This window comes from Ictalurus punctatus, chromosome 26 (genome assembly GCF_001660625.3).
Source record: "Ictalurus punctatus breed USDA103 chromosome 26, Coco_2.0, whole genome shotgun sequence".
In the NCBI taxonomy this organism is placed as follows: Eukaryota; Metazoa; Chordata; class Actinopteri; order Siluriformes; family Ictaluridae; genus Ictalurus; species Ictalurus punctatus.
The window spans coordinates 1,324,783-1,345,691 of NC_030441.2; the positions used below are offsets into that span (position 1 = coordinate 1,324,783).

The following is a 20,909-nucleotide window of genomic DNA, read 5'->3' on the forward strand; positions in this document are numbered from 1 at the left end:
TCTTGTGGGCGTGACCGGTATCTGAAGATTGTGTAAAATCATGCCTCTGCTTATAAGCCTGCCATGATCAGGTGAGGTGGCAATTAAGCGCGTCGCATGATATATATATGGTACCTGTGAACCATGCCACCAGCCTCTATTATCTGAAGCGAAGACGCAATTCACAGGCCTGCCCCGGTATGACAGTGCTATGCAACGCCTCGATCCCTTCTCAGGGAACAGGGTTACATGCATTCGACGTTGCATTTAGCATAACAGTATGGGAACGGGAATACCCACTCCGTCATACCGAGGGTACGGCCTGTTCAAAAATACCCAAGCCTGAGGGTCACTGCAAGACACTTGAGCCCGGGGTGGAATGAATATCCAGGCTGTAATAACGAATGACTGTGTGAGGCGTAGACCACCCTGCAGCCGCACACACATCCTGCAAGGATACCCCTTTGGACAAAGCCTCCGAGGAGGCGACTGACCTAGTGGAATGAGCTCTTATGCCCAGAGGTGTGGCGAGACCGCGTGTCGTAAGCCCTAGAGATTGCTTCCACTATCCAAGTAGAGATGCGCTGCTTTGACACAGCATCACTTTTCCTGTCGCTGCCAAAGCAGACTAGTAGCTGCTCCGACTTACGCCACTGGCCGGAGCGGTGGTTGTAAGTACAGAGAGCCCTTACTGGACACAGCAGGTGCATCCTCTCTTGTTCCAGTGTGAGGAACAGAGGAGGGCAGAAAAATTGCAACACCACAGGGTGGGCAGCCGATATAGGCAATTTAGGAATATAATCCGGCCTAGGATACAGGAAGGCCTTGGCTTATCCGGGGTAAAGTCAAGGCAGGGAGGAGCAACAGAGAGAGCTTGTAGACCTCCCACTCGCTTGAGAGATGTCAGGGCCAGTAAAAGAGCTAACTTTAGAGTCAGAAGCTTCTCAGAGGCTGACGCTAAGGGCTCAAATGGGGCCCCTGACAGACCTTCCAAGACCACAGCAAGGTCCTAGGAAGGTATGCATGGCCTGCAGATGGGTCTCAGCTGTCGGACACCACGCATGAACCTCGAAGTTAGAGGATGTTGCCCCACACAGGCTCCATCAACAGGGGCATGGCTGGCCAAAACGGCAGCCAAGTAACCCTGATTGTAGAAGGAGCCCAGCCCGCTGAGAAACGTTCTTGTAAGAACTCCAGGACTGTAGCTATTGCGCAGTTCACTAGGTCTAGCTGACGTGTTGTGAGGAACAAGACAAAAAGCTGCCACTTGAGTGCATACAACTTCTTTGTGGATGAGATCTACTCTAGGGGCTTGAATGGGGCATCCAACAGACCTTCCAGGACTCCAGAAGGTCCCAGGAAGGTATGCGCGCCAGCAGATGGGCCTCAGCCATCTGACACCACGCATGAACCTGGAAGTTAGAGGATGTTGCCCCACAGAGGCTCCCTCAACAGGGGCGTGGCTGGCCGAAATGGCAACCACATAACACTGATTGTAGAAGGAGCCCACCCTGCTGAGAAAGGTTCTTGTAGGAGCTCCAGGACTGTAGCTATTGCGCAGTTTACTGGGTCTACTGGGTCTACAGTGGATGGGGGGGGGGTCGAGCTGTAACTGGACCCTGTAACCCTTTCTATGGTAGACAGAACCTGATGGTCTTTTAGTGATGTTAGCTATTCCACATTCTATTGGAGGGAAGCATCAGATTTTCGTTGCCCTGTGACAGCTCACTGACCAGAGAACACCAAAAACTTGGACTGCCTTGGCTAGGGGAGGCCCTACAGTAGCACTGGGGGCTACCTGCCCTAACAACCTCATGTCCCCAGATACTTCCCTCCACGGCCCCTCAGGACCGCTCTTCTTGCCTGCTTGGTCTTTATAATCATTCCCAGATCAGGCCTAACAGTAGACCGCGACTGTGGCCGCCCGGTTCCCCTATCTGTCTGTGGGGGTTGGCGGGCTACCATACTTACCTTCTGGGTCTCCCTCACACTAGTGCTGGCCCAGGCTCCACTCGTGGACGCCCCAGTGAGCTCGAGACGTATATGTCGAGCTCACTCAGCAGGTCTGCTTGATAGGCCTGCAACCCTGTCATTGTCTCCAGTGACCCACAAGCAAGACTACTACTGCATAGGCTTGCCCACCAGTGCCACCATGGATGAAAGCCGGCCCCCGTAATTACCTGCCGTCGGTGGAGAGAGGTAGCTAGCAAGCGCCTCCTCCACCTTGAGCATAGCTAAATAGCCATGCCGTTCATTCCCACAATGGCCGAATAATCCAACATCGTGGGGTTATGAATATGGCTTATGCGTGGTTTTCCCCCAGAAGCCTGAGATTTTGTCATAACTTCTGGAAGACCGGGGAGTTTCTGCAGTGTGAGGGATTTACTTTCACTGGGTAATCACTTCAAGCAGCTCTTTATATGCTGTTCTCAGTTTTTAACACATCCTTCTAACTCCTCGGCGTCAGAGAGGAATTATTACCCTTTTGGCTTTACATAGCGGAAGGAGGAGTCGCGATGCGTACTCCAAGATCCAGCGGAGAGCCGAACCCGGAAGACAGAGCAAGAGATAGAGCAGCGCTCGTCTCCGGCTCCTCTTCCGGATCTAAGAGATCCCCCGAACCTGAGATGGCTGGCTGCCTCGGCAGCAGATCAGTTCCGCGAGGCTCTGAAACCCGACTCGCTTCGGCTTACGTTTTTTTTTCGAGAAGAAAGTGAGTCGAGCTGCTTAATGTAGCGTTACAATTCGCAGCCTCTTGAACCCGCCATCGCATACTACACCGCTAACACTTCACCGAGAAAGTGTGCACTTTTCCCCGTGATGAAATGGGAGCAAGCCGTTACACACTTCTTGAACTCTTTCTCACTCATTACTTACCTCTCTTTTCCTTTAAAAAAGGGATAGAAAAGTTCAGAGATTTTGAGAAAGTATAGAGTAGAAATTAAGGATTTTTGTCACACAAACAACAAACATGCAGTGTCGCTGATGATGATAAGGCTGGCGGCGTGGTTCACAGGTGCCATATATATATCATGCGACGCGCTTAATTGCCACGTCACCTGATCATGGCAGGCCTATAAGTAGAGGCATGATTTTACACAATCTTCAGATACCGGTCACGTGCACAAGGCGTTCCCATACTGTTATGCTAAATGCAACGTCTCGTTCCCTTTGAAAGGGAACACTAGGGGTTGCATAGCGATACCTCTGTAAATCTGTATCGCCATCAGTTTAGCACTGCAGAAATTCCAGATGTGGACGAATCCTACCACTAGATCACCTAAAAAACTCAATCACTTGAAGATCTTCAGGACTGCAGGGAAATAAGGGATTTTTAATTTACAAATGATAGCAATGAAAGTAAATAAAAACTCCTTAACCCGTACAGTTCTTCACTAGGTTTCATACATGGTCTTAACCAGACCAAGACCCTGTGGATCTTTCTGTTAATCTTTCTAGCTGATATGACAGAGTAAGCGTGTTGCTTCCAAATTAGTGAGCTATTGACATGTTATAGTTGACAAGTTTTGTTTGGCTCTGCCTGTAATATTTCCTAATGAATTTAGTTGGTTTGATTTCCCAAACTAAAAACATATAAATAGGCTACAAGTCTAGCTAGAAGTATAAACCACTGTGACCTTGACCAGGTCATTAATAACGAGTTGATGAACATGATCTTTCTCTGTTCCATGAACTTCATACTTGATGTTTTTGGGAGATGGGAGGAAACCCATTGAGACACAGGGAGAACGTTTGAAGTTCTGAATGATCTTTTTATTTACAGACTTTGATAAACCATGGAGAAACGTGGACTGGAAGTAAGTAATTTATTTATTTGAGTGTTTTGTTTAGTTTAAATCGGGCTTTATATTGAATGATTCTACACAAAATATGCCAGAATTCCGAAGTGAAGGGAAAATCTGTATAGTTACAGAAAAAAAAAAGTTGTGATTGCATACAGTACATCATCCTTCTTGGTGTAAACCCCTAAATTAGTTAATGTCAGAAGTTACATAATTGGCTTAATGGAGTTGACATGTGTGCAATTTAAATGTCATGTGATCTCAATATAAATATGTTCCTGGGAGGCCCAGAGTTTATTACAGAACAAACCATCATGAAGATGGATTTCAGATTCCCCCTAAAAGAGATTCTTACTTGTCTTTAGCTTATGCTCAGAATGACTACTCCTTCTTACCTTATCAGGTGGAGTTCGGGACCTCTGGGCTCAGAACTTTCTGTTTAGGAAGCCGGTCTTGTGGAGCAGGAACAAAATAATAAAAGAAATTAAAGTTCGCCTTTGAGTCAAGCAGGAGTTGTTGCCAATTATTTGAAGTGTATTCGAATCTCCCACAATGAGGCTTCGGTTTACTGGTTCAAAATAACAATATTTAACATAGGCGTCTCATCACTCGGATGATAATTGAAAATAAATACGTTTACGTAAGTATATACGAACATACAGACAGATTTCAGAAGCATCTCATCACTGGGATGATAGATGCATAAGTTTAGCACACAAAGACAGACATGACCAGTTTACAGCCCTGGGGGGTTTGAGTGGCACAGGAGCAAACACACGGCATAAATCTTTACCATACAATTTCTTGGCAAGAATCTCACAACTTTCATTCGGCTATATACAGTATCTCACAAAAGTGAGTACACCCCTCACATTTTAAAATATTTGATTACATCTTTTCATGTGACAACACTGAAGAAATGACACTTATTATGTGCTACAATGTAAAGTAGTGAGTGTACAGCTTGTGTAACAGTGTAAATTTGCTGTCCCCTCAAAATAACTCAACACACAGCCATTAATGTCTAAACCGCTGGCAACAAAAGTGAGTACACCCCTAAGTGAAAATGTCCAAATTGGGCCCAATTATTATTTGTTCTTGTGATTTTTGATTGTCGTGTGTGTGCTACAGCTTGAGGCCTACGGGGAGGTCTCGGCTGTGGAGCTCTTGCACGCCGAAGAAGCTGTCCCTCTGCCCTGCCTAGCCGAGGAAGCTGTCCCGCTGTCCAGCCCAGTTGAGGAGGCTGTCCCGCTGCCCTGCCCAGCCGAGGCAGCTACCCTGAGCTCCAGCCCTGCTGAGGACGCCGCCCAGCCTCCCAGTCCCGCTGGGGACGCTGCCCAGCGTTCCCGTGCCGTCGGGGGTGGGGGCCAGCGTTCTCATGCCACCGGGGGTGGCGTCCAGTGGTCCAGCGCCGCCGGGGGCGGTGCCCTGACTTTCAACCCAGGTGGGGGTGGTGCTCTGCCCATCTGCTGCCTGGCGGAGGCTGCCTCGTTTTCCGTGGCAGCGAGAGACAGCTCGCACAGGGGTCCAGGACTCCCGTTGCAGAGGGGTTTTTGGCGCTCCGGGAGTGGCGCATTTGGAGGGGGGTTCTGTTATGCCACGGCCAGCAGATGGCACTGCGGCACGGCTTCTGACTGGTCATGTGACTTTGTATTGGTTCGGTCGCTTCCTACTTGAGCATTTAGTTTAGTTTAAGTGTCTTTAATTTGCCCCAGGTGTCGATGCTTTAGTTTGATTATGTTCACTATTTTAAACCCCTCCATTACTGAGCACTTCGCTCAGTATTATGGGTTGTATAGTTTGTATCAAGCGTCTCATGTGTTTTGTTTGTTTGTTTGTTTATGTAATGAGTGCACATAGCAGGCTAAGCAGTCTTTTGTTTCCGTGCTTTGATTCATGCTCTCGTTTCATGCAACGATTCCCGTTTTCCTGTAAAAACCGCATTGCCTGTGCATTGTTTGTTTTTGAGTTCTCTAATAAAGACTTTGACCTGTATCTGCATCCGCCTCAATTCCTGATCCGTAACGAAAAAGATGCATTTTAAAGAAGGGAATCGACTTAAATATGCTGAAATATTTTGTAAATACAGTATGATTCATCAGCCACATATTAGCCATTCAAAAATACATGTTTACGTATGTATATCACATTTTTGGAGAAATATTCCCACAAACTGAAGATTAAGATGACTCCAACTTAATCTAACTATTCACCACAACCAACAAGTTCTGTAGCTAGCCATTTTAACTTGTAATATTGCGAGAAAAAAAAATCATCATTTAATTTAAACTAGTAAATATACCATTTTTTTGCTAGTCAGAATCCAAATTAAGGACATCATGTGAGGGGTGTACTCACTTTTGTGAGATACTGTGAACTCTCTCATCTGTGCAACCCGAGCTCAGTTTGTACAGGAAGCAAGCATACAGCTGTTATACAGGAAGTGATCTCCTAAAATGGGTATGAGAGCTAAGTCACTCATTCAGCAGTCATGTTATTCAGAGCCTAAATGGTATCTTTAAATACAGAGTGTAAGTTTCTTTCTCTTCTTACATTATATAACATCTCTGGCTTGTTCAACATGGTGTAGATCAAATGTGTTTCTGTCAGGAGCTTTATGCAGCTGATGTTTTAATATTCGCATCTGTTCGTGCATCCATTTACTGGATTCAATCTCACTGTCCAGGTGTTGGGGAGATTTCCAATAGAGCATGATTTGTACAAAAAAATCATTCATTCAATCTTTTCTTGTGCCCTTATGGTGACCTTAGGGAATAGCAATTATCATGTTCAATTATTTCAATATTCTTGTACGAATCCCTGATTGGCCTCGAGTTCCTCAGTTAGTCATTGCAGAGACTGCAATACAAAGACAAAAAAAATCTTATTACGTAGGAAATATTTTAATTCCATTGTGGTACAGCAAGAACTTAATCAGAAATATAGCTATTATATATGGCCTTGCAACGTCATGCTAAGTTCCTATTTTCATAAATGTATTGTTTCCTTCTTTTGCTAGTGGGAGAGATCGACTTGAGGCAGATCTGAGAGATTTTACGATCCATCATGCAGAGATCACCCATCTCAGAATCCTTGTTCACGGAGCGGTTGATGCTGGAAAATCCAGCTTCATCAACTCAGCTAACAGTGTCTTTCAGCACCGTGTAACGGACAGAGCCGGAGAAGCAGCGAGTGCAAGCAAGAGTTATACGAAACAAGTAAATTCGGTTTTCAGTTGTAGACGATTCAGTTTAGTTTTCAGAACTAAATTTGTCATCAGTTTATCATAGTGAATTTTCTTCACGTGTACCTATGTTATGGATAATATATTAATAAATGCATTACATTTATATAACATATAATAAATTAAAGGTAGATAAGGTTATAATCGAGACTGAGAGAAAATTGTGTTAAAATATTGTATTGGTTTTGTCTTTGCAGTACAAAAGCTACAGAATCTGGGATAAAAATGACAGCACCTTACCATTTATCTTCAATGATATCATGGGGCTACAAGATACCAGGACATCTGGAATCCACACTGGTGACATCATTAATGCTATGCTGGGCCACGTGAGAGAGAACCATACGGTATGGTTAATGTTATTTAATACAAATACACATTTCATACATACACACTTCCTGCCTGTCCAAATATATTTCTGCCTTTTCAATTATATTCCTGCATGCCCAATATAAATTCCTACCTATATTATTTATTCCTGCCTGTCCAAGTATATTCATGACTGTCAAAGAATATTGTGTAATAAAAAATAATTGTCTATTTTTCAGTTTAATCCTGAGTGTCCTTTACGAGATGGTGATCCAGGGTACATTAACGCCCCCACTCTGAATGATAAAGTTCACTGTCTGGTGAGCGTTGTGTCAGCACAAACTGTCCCTGTCATGTATGATTCTGTCATCAAAAGCATTAAGGATGTCAGGGAAAAGGCCAGGGACCTTGGTGAGTAACACAAGTAAAACTCTCAGCTTTACTATTAATCATGGATATCCATTGTCTTTTACATGAGGCAAGCAAAGAATAGTTTTTCATGAACAAGACGTAAAGATAAATCTAATGTAAATATAAGATCTCAGTTTTTAAGGTAAAAATCAAAGTGAAGGGGAAAACCTAATGAAATTTACTTTAAAGTTTGTATGAGCATATGTGACCAAGCAAAATAAAAACATGCAAGAGTCGCCCAATGTCTCCTCATTGGTTTGTATAATCAAGAATATAATATTCAGCATTAATCCTTGGTAGCTGTAAGAAAATCATTCTGTCTGCATGACAGGTATCCCTCAAGTGCTGATCTTGACACATATTGATGAGTGCTGTCCACTGGTTAAGGAAAACTTGAGAAAAGTCTACTTCAGCAAGAAAATTAAGGAAAAGGTTGGTCATATAATACTTCCTTCTTTATTACATAAGTGGGTTTTTTAACTGTCGAATCCCCTTGGGCGGTAACGGTTTAATCCACAACGTTGTAAGATCATCATTACCCAGTTTTCACGTTGTGCCTATGGGCAGAGGTTAGCTACAGACCTCAAGGCTTAAATGATAAAATGTAATCCTTTTGTCCTTGGTCTTCTGTACCCCCCCCCCCCCCCCCCCATTCAGATGTACGAATGCCGCGACAGAGTGGGAATCCCAATGAACTGCATCTTTCCTGTCAAGAACTACCATGAAGAGTCAGACACCAATAATGACACTGACGTCCTGGTTCTGTTGGCCCTGAGGAAAATCCTAAACTCTGCTAATGATTATGTGAGAGACCTGTAACTCTCGCCCCTCTTTCAGCTTGTAGACTGGTCCAAATAAAAGTTGAACAATACTATATGTTTAGTAAATCATGTAACCTTAGTAATGCTTAGTTGAATTTGAAAAATGTGGTCGTCCTCACATATAAATAAACATGATTTCCTGTTAAACCTGTTACAAATTAAAATAAAGTGTTTGTGTGTGTGTCTTTAAGTCTCTCTTATTATTTTTTTAATTATCATTTTTCTGCAAGTGTGCGTTTTGTTTTAAACCCTGAACTGACATTGTCACAATGTTTCTTGGCAATACAGATAAAAGATTCATTTTAAAGAAAGAAATCAACTTAAATATTCTGAAATATTTTGTAAACACAGTATGGTTCATCAGCCACGTATTAGTCATTCAAAAATACATGTTTACGTATGTATATCACATTTTTGGAGATTTATTCCCAAAAGCTTCAGATTAAGCTGGCTCCGATTTAAACTAACTACTCACCACACACGACAAATACTGTATCTAGCCATTTTATCTTGTAATATTATAAGTGTAAAAATTCATAGTTTAATTTAAACTAGTAAATATACCGTTTTTCTGCTAGTCAGAATCTGAATTAAGGACATCATGTGAGGGGTGTACTCACTTTTGTGAGATACTGTGTACTCTCTCATCTGTGCAACCCGAGCTCAGTTTGTACAGGAAGCAAGCATACAGCCGTTATACAGGAAGTGATCTCCTAAAATGGGTATGAGAGCTAAGTCACTCATTCAGCAGTCATGTTATTCATGTGAGAGCCTTTTCAATCTCGTTCTTCTCGATTGTTTCTTCCTGATGTCGTCTCAGGGGGTTTTCCTTGCCACTTTCACCTCTGAAATTGCTCGCTAAAGGATTGATTTAAAACTTGAATTTAAATGTAAAGTTCAAAGCCAGATCTCTGTAAAGTTGCTTTGTGACAACGCCCATGACTCTTCAGGTAATCTTCAAGGTTGTGCATTGTTGAATTCAAGGGCGTAATTCATTGGGGGTGTCTAACCCATCCTATATTTAGAACATAGTTTTAAGATTACATTTACAGTTTGCATTCACGTGATTTCTGAGTGATAGAAGCTCCCACAGCATGGGGAAATTGCAGGGTGCTGTGGACATCCTGTCTCCATTTCTTACAGACTGAGCTGCTAAAATATATCAGTGAACTTGCGTTGAGTATGGGTGCAACCAAGTGTACAATTTTCCTTAACAAACGGAAATATATTAAAAAGTAATAGACAGCAATAAATAGAATAGATGAAGAAAAGACAGATCCGTTGGCAGGGTTCATTAAAGGGGGACATATAGAAAATATTTTGTACTGTATATTTTTTGGGGGGGCAGATTGATTTTTCCTCAACATTGGGAGGAAACGAACCCCCCGCCACAAAGAATGTGTGGTTACGCCCAAGGCTGAATTTGAAGGAGATCGACTATTTAATCAGCATTGTGTGAGGAATAGAGTACCTCAGGAAAATAATAAGCTAAGTGGGTATGTGTGTGTGTGTGTTTGTGCGAGAGAGAGAGAGAGAGTCAGGGCTGGTTACCAAGTGAAAGTGAAAGCACAGAATGATTCCGTATTTTGTGTAACGGTTATACTCAGACTTGGTAAGTACCATTTTGACCACTTTTGCTCTAGCAGGGAGAATGATCTCTTTGATCTTTGATTAAGAAGAAGACGTGTTTTAGTTTAGACTGGGTATCAGCCCTGTGATCCATTACTCCATGCTGGATTTATTAAAATTGTGTTGATGTACTTTAGCCTGTGAGGAAGATCAGCTTCAGAGGAAGAAAATCGAACAAAATGGGTGGAGGGAATTCAACACCAAAGCCTCCAGAAGGTCAGATCACTTTACTGGAACCATTCAACAGCTGTTATACAGGATGTTCTAAAAGTCTCCATAATTAACACTTTTAAGCAAAGTGTAACTTTATCTGCAAAACATCCTCTACATGATCGATATTTCTTGTAAACACACACAGAGTCGTCTCTTCCGCTTGTGACGAGCTTGTTCTAACACATCTGGAGTTATTTATGTAATCGCATATCCATTCTCAACCTTCCTGATCCAGGCACGAGGATGGTTTCAATACGTTCTTCTTTTGTCAAAGGCGATCTTAAAGTCTATCTCAAGGAAGAAAAAACAACCTATAACTAAGTATGAAAAATTCTGGAAGACATTTTTCTAAAAAAAGTGTTCATTTCCCCTAAGTATGGAGACGTTTGAGACATCCTGGTTTACTGTATATTTGTTTGCAGTCTTGCTAAAACATAACACTAGGGGTTGCATAGCGATGCCTCGCTATATCTGTATCGCCATCAGTTTAGCACTGCAGAAATTCCAGATGTGGCCGAATCCTACCACTGGATCACCAAAAAATAAAAAATAAAAAATAAAAAAAATAAAAAAAATCTAAAAAAGAACTTCAGGGAAAGATTTACAATTAATTTGCAAATTAGTCAACTTCAAGAACTGACTTGCTGAATAATATATCCCACCCTTCAACAGGTGCCATACAAGATAATCAATGTTCACTTCACCTGTCCATGGATTTAACATTATGTCTGATCTGTGTATAAAATAGCTGTGATTTGTTTAGCACTTTTCTTAATAAATGCAGAAAGCCATATATATATATATATATATATATATATACAGTGAGGGAAAAATGTATTTGATCCCCTGCTGATTTTGTACGTTTGCCCACTGACAAAGAAATGATCAGTCTATAATTTTAATGGTAGTTGTATTTGAACAGTGAGAGACAGAATAACAACAAAAAAATCCAGAAAAACGCATGTCAAAAATTTTATAAATTAATTTGCATTTTAATGAGGGAAAAAAGTATTTGACCCCCTCTCAATCAGAAAGATTTCTGGCTCCCAGGTGTCTTTTATACAGGTAACGAGCTGAGATTAGGAGCACACTCTTAAAGGGAGTGTTCCTAATCTCAGCTTGTTACCTGTATAAAAGACACCTGTCCACAGAAGCAATCAATCAATCAGATTCCAAACTCTCCACCATGGCCAAGACCAAAGAGCTCTCCAAGGATGTCAGGGACAAGATTGTAGACCTACACAAGTCTGGAATGGGCTACAAGACCATTGCCAAGCAGCTTGGTGAGAAGGGGACAACAGTTGGTGCGATTATTCGCAAATGGAAGAAGCACAAAAGAACTGCCGATCTCCCTCGGCCTGGGGCTCCATGCAAGATCTCACCTCGTGGAGTTGCATTGATCATGAGAACAGTGAGGAATCAGCCCAGAACTACACGGGAGGATCTTGTCAATGATCTCAAGGCAGCTGGGACCATAGTCACCAAGAAAACAATTGGTAACACACTACGCCGTGAAGGACTGAAATCCTGCAGCGCGCGCAAGGTCCGCTGCTCAAGAAAGCACATATACATGCCCGTCTGAAGTCTGCCAATGAACATCTGAATGATTCAGAGGACAACTGGGTGAAAGTGTTGAGGTCAGATGAGACCAAAATGGAGCTCTTTGGCATCAACTCAACTTGTCGTGTTTGGAGGAGGATGAATGCTGCCTATGACCCCAAGAACATCATCCCCACCGTCAAACATGGAGGTGGAAACATTATGCTTTGGGGTTTTTTTTCTGCTAAGGGGACAGGACAACTTCACCGCATCAAAGGGACGATGGACGGGGCCATGTACCGTCAAATCTGGGGTGAGAACCTCCTTCCCTCAGACAGGGCATTGAAAATGGGTCGTGGATGGGTATTCCAGCATGACAATCACCCAAAACACACGGCCAAGGCAACAAAGGAGTGGCTCAAGAAGAAGCACATTAAGGTCCTGGAGTGACCTAGCCAGTCTCCAGACCTTAATCCCATAGAAAATCTGTGGAGGGAGCTGAAGGTTCGAGTTGCCAAACGTCAGCCTCGAAACCTTAATGATTTGGAGAAGATCTGCAAAGAGGAGTGGGACAAAATCCCTCCTGAGATGTGTGCAAACCTGGTGGCCAACTACAAGAAACGTCTGACCTCTGTGATTGCCAACAAGGGTTTTTAAACCAAGTACTAAGTCATGTTTTGCAGAGGGGTCAAATACTTTTTTCCCTCATTAAAATGCAAATTAATTTATAAAATTTTTGACATGCGTTTTTCTGGATTTTTTTGTTGATATTCTGTCTCTCACTGTTCAAATACAACTACCATTAAAATTATAGACGGATCATTTCTTTGTCAGTGGGCAAACGTACAAAATCAGCAGGGGATCAAATACTTTTTTCCCTCACTGTATATATATTAGTGTTAATGTCTTCATTATTAATTAAAAGGAAATGGTAGAAAATCTAAAAAAATAATGAGCATGATGGTCTACAAACATTTCACTGGTTGTTGATATCATTTCGTCTTTTAATTAACCCAAATATGCTGAAACAATTCAATGTGGCCCTCAGAAAGTTGCGGTTTTGCCTGTATTTCAGTTTAAACGGTCAACTTATTTGTCCTAAACAGCGCAAAGGAACTCTTGAAATCTCAGTTAAGTGGATTTCAGTTTAACCATCCAGGAATCAGCCAATTCAGAATCCTGCTTCATGGACCCGTTGGGGCTGGGAAATCCTGCTTTATAAACTCCACGAAGAGCGTCTTCAAAGGAAGAATTGTAGTAAAGGCAGAGGAAGAGACATCTGCTGGAAAGAGCTGCACAAAAACAGTAAGAGCTGTTACACTGGTGTGCACGCGATATTATTATTCTCATTACATTTCTGTAATAATGAGGAGAATACAATAACAAATAAATCAGTCTCAAATATTTGAGCCATGTCCCAAATGTCATACCACCATAATACATCAACACTATTTAACTATACTACTATACTAAGTGCATAGTACAGAGTGTCCAAAAAATCAGGAACTTAATTATTTACAGATGAGCTATGCATTTTCTTAACCACTGTGTCACATTTTTACAGATTTTGCTCATATTTACCTCAACATGACCTTCTGATCGGTTCCTGACTTTTCAGACACCAGTTTCTTATCAAAAAAAAAATCCATTTTAATCCATTTTGTTAACAAAATTCTAAAAAGAAAGATTAGACCCTTAGTTGGATCTCAGAGTACAGAAGTCAGTCTTTCGTTACACTTTTCTTTTCTCTTCACAGTACAAAACTTACAAAATCACTGATGCAGATTCTGTGACTTTGCCATTTGTCCTCAATGATGTTATGGGTCTGGAGGAACGTGAAGAAGATGGAATTCAGCCTGAAGATATCATTAAAGCACTGCAAGGCCATGTAAAGGAAGGCTATAAGGTAGAAAAAAGAACGAATATGTTTGAATTCCAGTTAATCTTTAATCTGCGCTTTACAGGCCAGAAAACACACAACACATACAATATACATCGTCCACAATCTACAGACGTCAAGAAAATTATGTGGTGTTTTAAAGTGTTGTCGCTAGTTTGACGATTCAGTATATCCTTTCTTCATCATTTTTCTTTTCTTCGTCCTCAGTTTAATCCTGCTTCTCCACTGATTGATTCGGACCCAGACTTCATAACGGAACCCAGGCCAGATGACAAAGTTCACTGTTTGGTGAGTGTAGTGCCTGCAGCTAGCATCTCCCAAATGGCAGAAGATGTTATTCAGAAGATGAAAACTGTCAGGAAGAAAGCCGTCAGTTTGGGTGAGTTAGTAAATTATGTAATATAATACATAATAATCTTACAATTATTACATTATTATGTTGCTTGTTTTCTATTTATTGACCTGCGTTTAACTTTTAGTATATATTCATTCATTTGTATTAAAAGGGTTCTATGAAAACATGTGTTTTACACAGACTTTCTCCATGAAGTGTTTATTAAGATTAATATGTAATTTTCTACTTCAATAGCACACTGACAATGACTTTTTATGCCTCCAGCACTAGGTGATGTTTTTAAACTGTCTGCCCATGTGTTTTGTTGAGACTTGTCATCATCATCATATCTCGTGAATGTGTGGTTGGATGTTTGTAGGATTACAACCGTAACCAACAGATAAACTGAATAGATGTTGGAATTCATCCAAACAGGGTCCAGATCACAGCAAGGTCAAATGTCTAAAATAGTTCCCTACTGTTTGACGTGTATTTTATGGCTGTTTGAGGCATATGGTGTAGTGTAGTAGCATGAAAGGGTAGAGTAGATGGCATCGGAGACGTGTCCACACCATTGGCGTTGAGTTCTTATAGTTTCCCTACAGTTTAAAAAAAAAAAAAGATTTTAAACCCGCGAGTTTATTAACATGCACAAAATAACAGAAAATTCCTTCATTTCCATGAACTGTACTTTCATTTACGCCATTTGGCAGACACTCTTATCCAGCTCGACTGACATTTATTGCATTCATACATCTGAGCAGTTGAGGGTTAAGGGCCTTGCCCAAGGGCCCAACAGTGGTAGCTTGGCAGTGCTGGGGCTTGAACTCCTGACCATCTGATCAATAACCCAGAGCCTTTAACCACTGAGCCACCACCACCCTTTATTTATTTTTTTGCTTATCTGTATGCCAGGCATCCCTCATGTGGTTCTGATGACGAAGATAGATTGTCTTGGTCCACTGGTTAAGAAGGATCTAAGCCAGGTTTACAAAAGCAGGAAAATCAAAGAAAAGGTTTGTTGAACTGTCGATATCCATCTTACACAGATGTTGTCCTCTTATGTGTCTAATTTTTCTAACAATTAATGCAAATTTGTTTCTGTTTCCTGATTTCTTGTGCAAATTACAATGAATTAAAAAAAATATTATTATTAAGTATTTTTCCATGACTATTTGCATTTTCTTCATGTATAGATGGAGGTATGCAGCCAAAGACTTGGTCCACCAATGAAATGCATCTTCCCAGTGAGCAACTATTATGACGAGACTGAAACAAATGAGAAAAAAGACGTGCTCATTCTGATGGCATTAAAGGCAATTGCAGGATTTGTTAAAGATTATTTCGAAGATGGTAACATCTGAGTTATCTTCTAAAGCACTCCCTCTTCCTTTTCCATATGATATAGGATATCTGCTATGCTGCAGCTCACTTGTTCATCATTTTATCCATGTAAAAATTCCACAGTAGAGAAAAGCAATGTGTCTGATCAAGGTAATGCCTCCTATTATGTCCTGTTACATGTTACATGTGACACCTTGTCCAGTTTAGCAGTATCTTATTATGTAATTTTGATATTTTGTCTTTATTCTTCAGTGAATGGGAATTATTGCATTAATAAACATACCACTATAACAGCTGTGTGTCTCTCTCTCTGTGTGTGTGTGTGTGTGTGTGTGTGTGTGTGTGTGTGTGTGTGTTTGCAGTATTATACCACCAGCACCAATATGTAGTCATTAAAATCTATTGTAAAAGTCATTGTAGTTTAAAAATGATAGTAAAGGTGCCATTACTGTAAACAGACAATATAGTCAGAATGTTCTAAATTCCATAATTATATGGAATGAACTTCCAACCTCAATACGGACCGCAGGATCCATCACTATCTTCAAAAAGGGCTAAAGACCCACCTCTTCCATGAACTAACCCCTAACTTGATGGATGCACATATATTTGGTACCTGATGCCTCCAAGTCCTTCAGCAGTTCATTTGTTGTCTTAGGGTTTGGTTCAATTTTGGACCAAAGTTTGTTCATCCCTGGGATGTGTGCCTCTTTCCTGAATGCATACAGTTGTTTGGACAGATGTTCGTTGTACCTGTAGTTTTGCTCCTAACGACGAACCAGACTTATGGAGGTTCACAATCGTTTTTTCTTAGCGGAATTGCTTGTATTTCGACCCACTGGAATTGTGAAATAGTGAATTAGCTTCTAATCGATTGATTTAAAATGAACTCTGTTGTGAACATTTGTGGTATAATGGGTAGATGAGATTTGGCTGGAAATGACAAAGGAACGGGTCAAGGATGCATGGAGATCTGGGCAGTGATAGGGAGCTAGGGAGCTAGGGAGGAAGATGGGGAGCTAGTGAGCGGTTTCAGACACAGCGTTGATTCTTTATTTTAGTTTCAGTTTCGATTTGCAGTCAACGCTATTTGTAGTCAGTGGGCGGGGCCAGCGTCGGTAAGACAAAGAACCCGGATGTAATGCAGGAAGGAGAAGCCTGATGCTGTGAAGGTAGAAAAATAAAAAGAGCCATACCGCTATAAACTGCGAGTAAAAATGATTTACGGACCTTAAGAAGTTTTAAAACGTCTCAAAATGGCTAATACATGACCTATTTTACACCGTTTTCCCCACAGAGGACGAGAAGAGATTAGATATGTCGAGACATTTTATTTAGGTTAAAGCAGAGAGAGAGAAGAGAGAGACGTTTTTGTTGATGTTTGTGTTACAGTGAATTCAGATATATTTTGGGGTCTTGGGACCAGTTTCCTTCATCATGCTGCTGTAGGAGACAGAGTAGAAATAGACAGGGTTTTGTTAAATCTGGTGTACTGACATTTCCTCCTACCAGAGCTTACTGCGCATGCGCACATCAGTATTGCGTCATCTTAGTCACGCCCATAATTGTTTTACTACTTTCGCGTGAACATGGAGTCTGATTGAGTGTTTTGCACTGTAAAACCATCCTACCTGTTTATTTTATATTGGTAGGACAACCTCTCCATTGCTCTATCAACGTCTTGTTGTTTTGTTTTGTTTTTTCAAACTTAAAATGCAGTAGTGAATTACACTGTATTTTACAACATGGCATTGAAGCAGCTCTAAGTTTTGAACCTTGAGTTATGTTTCTTAATACAGATCACTGTTCACTTATCAGCATGTGCATAATGTACTCTTAAACTATATTTTAACTATACTGCTACATTAAAAATGCACTATTGTTTTTGATTCTTTAATGAAAATCCACCCTGTATTTAATTGTGTTGTTTTTTCCCATTATTCTTTATCAGGATTTTTCAACCACGATTCAGTTAAATGAATAAAAAATGTGAGGATGGGAGTCCACACCAGCTTATGTACCTCCACCAACTCCACCAGGTAATTCCGATGACCATCCAAGTGCAAGTCCAAAAATTCCTTTCAGTTGATCATATAGGATTTGTGAGAACGTTCATCAATGGTTCCAGGTGTTTGCACGATTTAAGTCAGTGTTATGCACATGGGACAAGGAATTGCAATTACTTATTATTATTATTATTATTATTATTATTATTATTATTATTATTATTAAATAGAATAAAGCACAACATACCTTGTTTTCAACAGGCCCACACGTTGAAGCGTTTGCATTTACATGGTTTAGGTTCAAACCCTCATTTCAAACAGTGTACTGTACATGTAGTAGATATCTGTGGGCATATTCAGGGTTAAGTTATGTGTGTGTAGAGACAAGTTAAATCAGAAATCAGACCGTCTCAGTTGCACAATGTTCTGACATTAGACTTAAGCTGCGGTTTCTTAAAAGCTCTCTTGCTAATCTCCTAACCTAGCAAAGCTCAAGAGATCATAATTCACAACAGGAGATTCTCCAATATGATAGATATACTCCAATAGATATACTCCAATATGGGGGGGGGGGGGGGGGGGGGGGGGGGGGGCATGTCACACGATAGGGAAGGCTTGGGGGGGCTTTAGTTACAAAAAGGTTGAGAACCTCTGCATTACATTATTGGAGTAGTTTACAATTACAATTACAATTAATTACTGATTTGTTTTACATTTCTCCTGCAGAAATACAGCAAATAAAATTTTATTAAAAAAAAAAAAGTATTTGCAATTATAAAAAAATTACTCAAGATGATTTAAGGCTGAATACAAATACGGAAATGAATATTTGCACACCGATACAAAACTAATACAAATATGAAATTACACCGTGGCATCGTTTCCTCTTTTGTTAGAGAAAATCTGTTCAGAGTTTTGTTATAGTGTCAAAACTGACTGAAAGGCATTTTTGTGTACATACACATCATAAATATATCAGTACTGTATATTAATCATGACCGTGTAAAGCCGTACGTGACTTTTTTTTTTTACCTCAAGAATTTTGGAGACACACTTCCTGTTTGATGCTGACCACAATCCATTAAAGAAAGAAAAAAAAAAAAAGAAAAAAGATGTCTTTATTTGTCACATTACAAATACGCTGAAATGACAATTTGTACATACGGTGAAATTATTTTCTTGGCATATCCTCGCTCGTTATGAAGTCGGGGTCAGAGTGCAGGGTCAGCCATGATACAGCAACCCTGGAGCAAAGAGGGTCGAGGGCCTTGCTCAACTCAAGGACCCAACAATGGCAGCATGCTGGGGCTTGAAACATCAACCTTCTAATCAGTAACCGTTGAGCCACTATTGACCAACTGATGCCCTTATATGATCCATCCATCCATCTTCTATACCGCTTTATCCTTTTCAGGGTCACGGGGAAACCTGGAGCCTATCCCAGGGAGCATCGGGCACAAGGCGGGTACACCCTGGACAGGGTCCCTTATATGATGTCACATGAAATTAAGTGATGTTATTTATATCACAGTTCCTATGCAAGGCCTTTTTAAAATAACTGAAAAGTTTTGATCTTCACTTATCAGGATTGTCCCAATTCACCTGAAGTCACCCTGCACATTACCTTACAGGGCTCAATAACCGTGTTGTATAATTTTTTAACAAAGTTGATCATTAATATTATCCAATGATAGCTAGATGATTATCTATGGCCTTTTGTGTTTGTAAAATGCTTTTACTTTCCATTTGCATTGGAATTGAGGCCAAATGAGAGGCTACATGTCCATGTCCATGTCCATGTCCGTGTGTGTGTGTGTGTGTCAGAAACAGAAAGTGTGCTAGGATTCAAAAACTGAAGGTATAAAAGTGGGAACTGGGGAAGCTGCTCTAACAGTCGACCCAGTCAGAAGCTGTGAGTACATCTTTACAAATCTGTTTGCAAAGCTGTTTGGAATTATTTTTATTTGTATGACTACACTGTTACGGCTCAGTCTAGGTTAGACTGCACAGAGTTTCCCTAACTACCTAAGCAAAAAAAAAAAGACAAAAAGGACCCTCTCTCAAAAGAAATGGCAGCCACACCCCTATTGCCGGTGAACCAAGTGAACATATATACAATGGTGGATAGAATGAACAAAAAGGGTACAGGGACAACCAAACTCAAAGGCAAAAACAAGAACAGCAGTCGGAATATAGCATAAAGCAGCACAATCAAACACAATCTCTAAACACCAACACATGTAACCACCTCCAACATCCCACACCATTCTCACTACTCTTCCTCTTTAAATATGGTTGTCATCCTGGGAGGCAGGAGAAAGGCAGCCTAGGGCAGGCTGGAAACTCTGGGAGGGAGTTCGACCTGCACACAAAATATGGCACAGCACACAAAAAACTTCCCATTCCAAAGATAGTGGGTTGTAACACACACACACATATATATTAGTTTAAAAACATCTGATGATCAGGGCCGATTATATCCTGTCAATCAAAAGAGGGCGGGAAAACACATGGATTTCGTGCTGTGTGTAAAGATGTCGTCTCTTGTGTGGAATGATGACAAATCTGCAGTTTGTAAACTCTGCAATGTCTGTCATCTCTGCACTAATAACGGAAGTAAATTTTACGACGGAGGAGTTTCAGTGTCTAGTCGATCCCCGCCCCCCTGAATAAAAAGGCCAGTACACGTTGATAGATTTAAATGAAGACGAGTTGGCAAAAAAAGTATATTATATATATATATATATATATATATATATATATATATATATATATATATATATATATATATATATATATATATATATATTGTACATAAAAATATATTTGTAAAGTAGTATATCTCATAATCAATGTTAATGAATTAATAACATTCAATAAGTGAAGAAATCTTACTTTAATCTTCAGAATTGAGTTCCTGTTAATGCGAGTAATGTGTTTTCTGTTCATGAGACCAGTTACCGTGAAACAACTTGCTGAAATGGACAGAATAAGGTTTTTATTTGCAATTCCTTCAGAATTCTTTTAAATTAATTATTATCAATTTAAAAGAAGGAACAGATGGCAGAACTATGGGTATCGGCCGATATCACTCTGAATAATCGCTTATCGGTATCGGCTGAGAAATTCAGTATCGGTGCATCTGTAATATATTATTATTATTTATAGCTTTTTTTTTTTTTTTTACTGGAACTAACAGTCAAAATCTACTTTTCCCATCAGCATTGTTCAACTGGATTCATTGAACTGAATAAAATGGGAGGGCCTGAGACTAAAATTCCTCCATATATTTCTCCTCCACCATCTCCATCACCGCCTCCAGGTGAAACTTAGTCTTATAATATTTAATCAGATGATGATATGCTAACCTTAATAGT

The 20,909-nt window shown here is 40.5% G+C and overlaps 3 protein-coding genes across 20 annotated transcripts in view; all 3 read left to right on the plus strand.

The window, feature by feature from the left end:
• Nucleotides 1-20,909, plus strand: part of LOC108262077 (interferon-induced protein 44) — a 168,791-nt gene that overhangs the window by 133,678 nt on the left and 14,204 nt on the right. For 8 of the 17 annotated variants that reach the window (XM_053676189.1, XM_053676196.1, XM_053676191.1 and 5 more), the window contains 5 exons: nt 6,802-7,000; nt 7,224-7,373; nt 7,575-7,746; nt 8,078-8,178; nt 8,404-8,757. In XM_053676189.1, coding sequence (XP_053532164.1) covers nt 6,802-7,000; nt 7,224-7,373; nt 7,575-7,746; nt 8,078-8,178; nt 8,404-8,565 — 784 coding nt within the window. In that variant the 3' untranslated portion in view covers nt 8,566-8,757. Of the gene's footprint in view, nt 1-3,763; nt 3,798-4,913; nt 5,778-6,801; nt 7,001-7,223; nt 7,374-7,574; nt 7,747-8,077; nt 8,179-8,403; nt 8,758-13,054; nt 13,254-13,704; nt 13,855-14,055; nt 14,228-15,097; nt 15,199-15,378; nt 15,820-15,888; nt 16,136-20,909 lie in introns of those variants that run through there. The other 9 variants (XM_053676203.1, XM_053676202.1, XM_047151345.2 and 6 more) reach the window with 6 other exon arrangements.
• LOC124627608 (uncharacterized) overlaps nt 1-20,909 on the plus strand; it is a 60,322-nt gene that overhangs the window by 26,412 nt on the left and 13,001 nt on the right. Inside the window, exon 1 of one of the 2 annotated variants that reach the window (XM_053676217.1) lies at nt 20,707-20,854. The exons of the other annotated variant lie outside the window; for it this stretch is intronic. The gene's annotated coding sequence lies outside the window, so the exon portion shown is untranslated. Of the gene's footprint in view, nt 1-20,706; nt 20,855-20,909 lie in introns of those variants that run through there. 2 annotated transcript variants of the gene reach the window in all.
• The window catches only part of LOC128629200 (interferon-induced protein 44-like), a 55,548-nt gene continuing 44,158 nt past the window's right edge, over nt 9,520-20,909 (plus strand). Inside the window, exons 1-2 of the mRNA XM_053676210.1 lie at nt 9,520-10,179; nt 10,334-10,412. The gene's annotated coding sequence lies outside the window, so the exon portion shown is untranslated. The remainder of the gene's footprint in view (nt 10,180-10,333; nt 10,413-20,909) is intronic.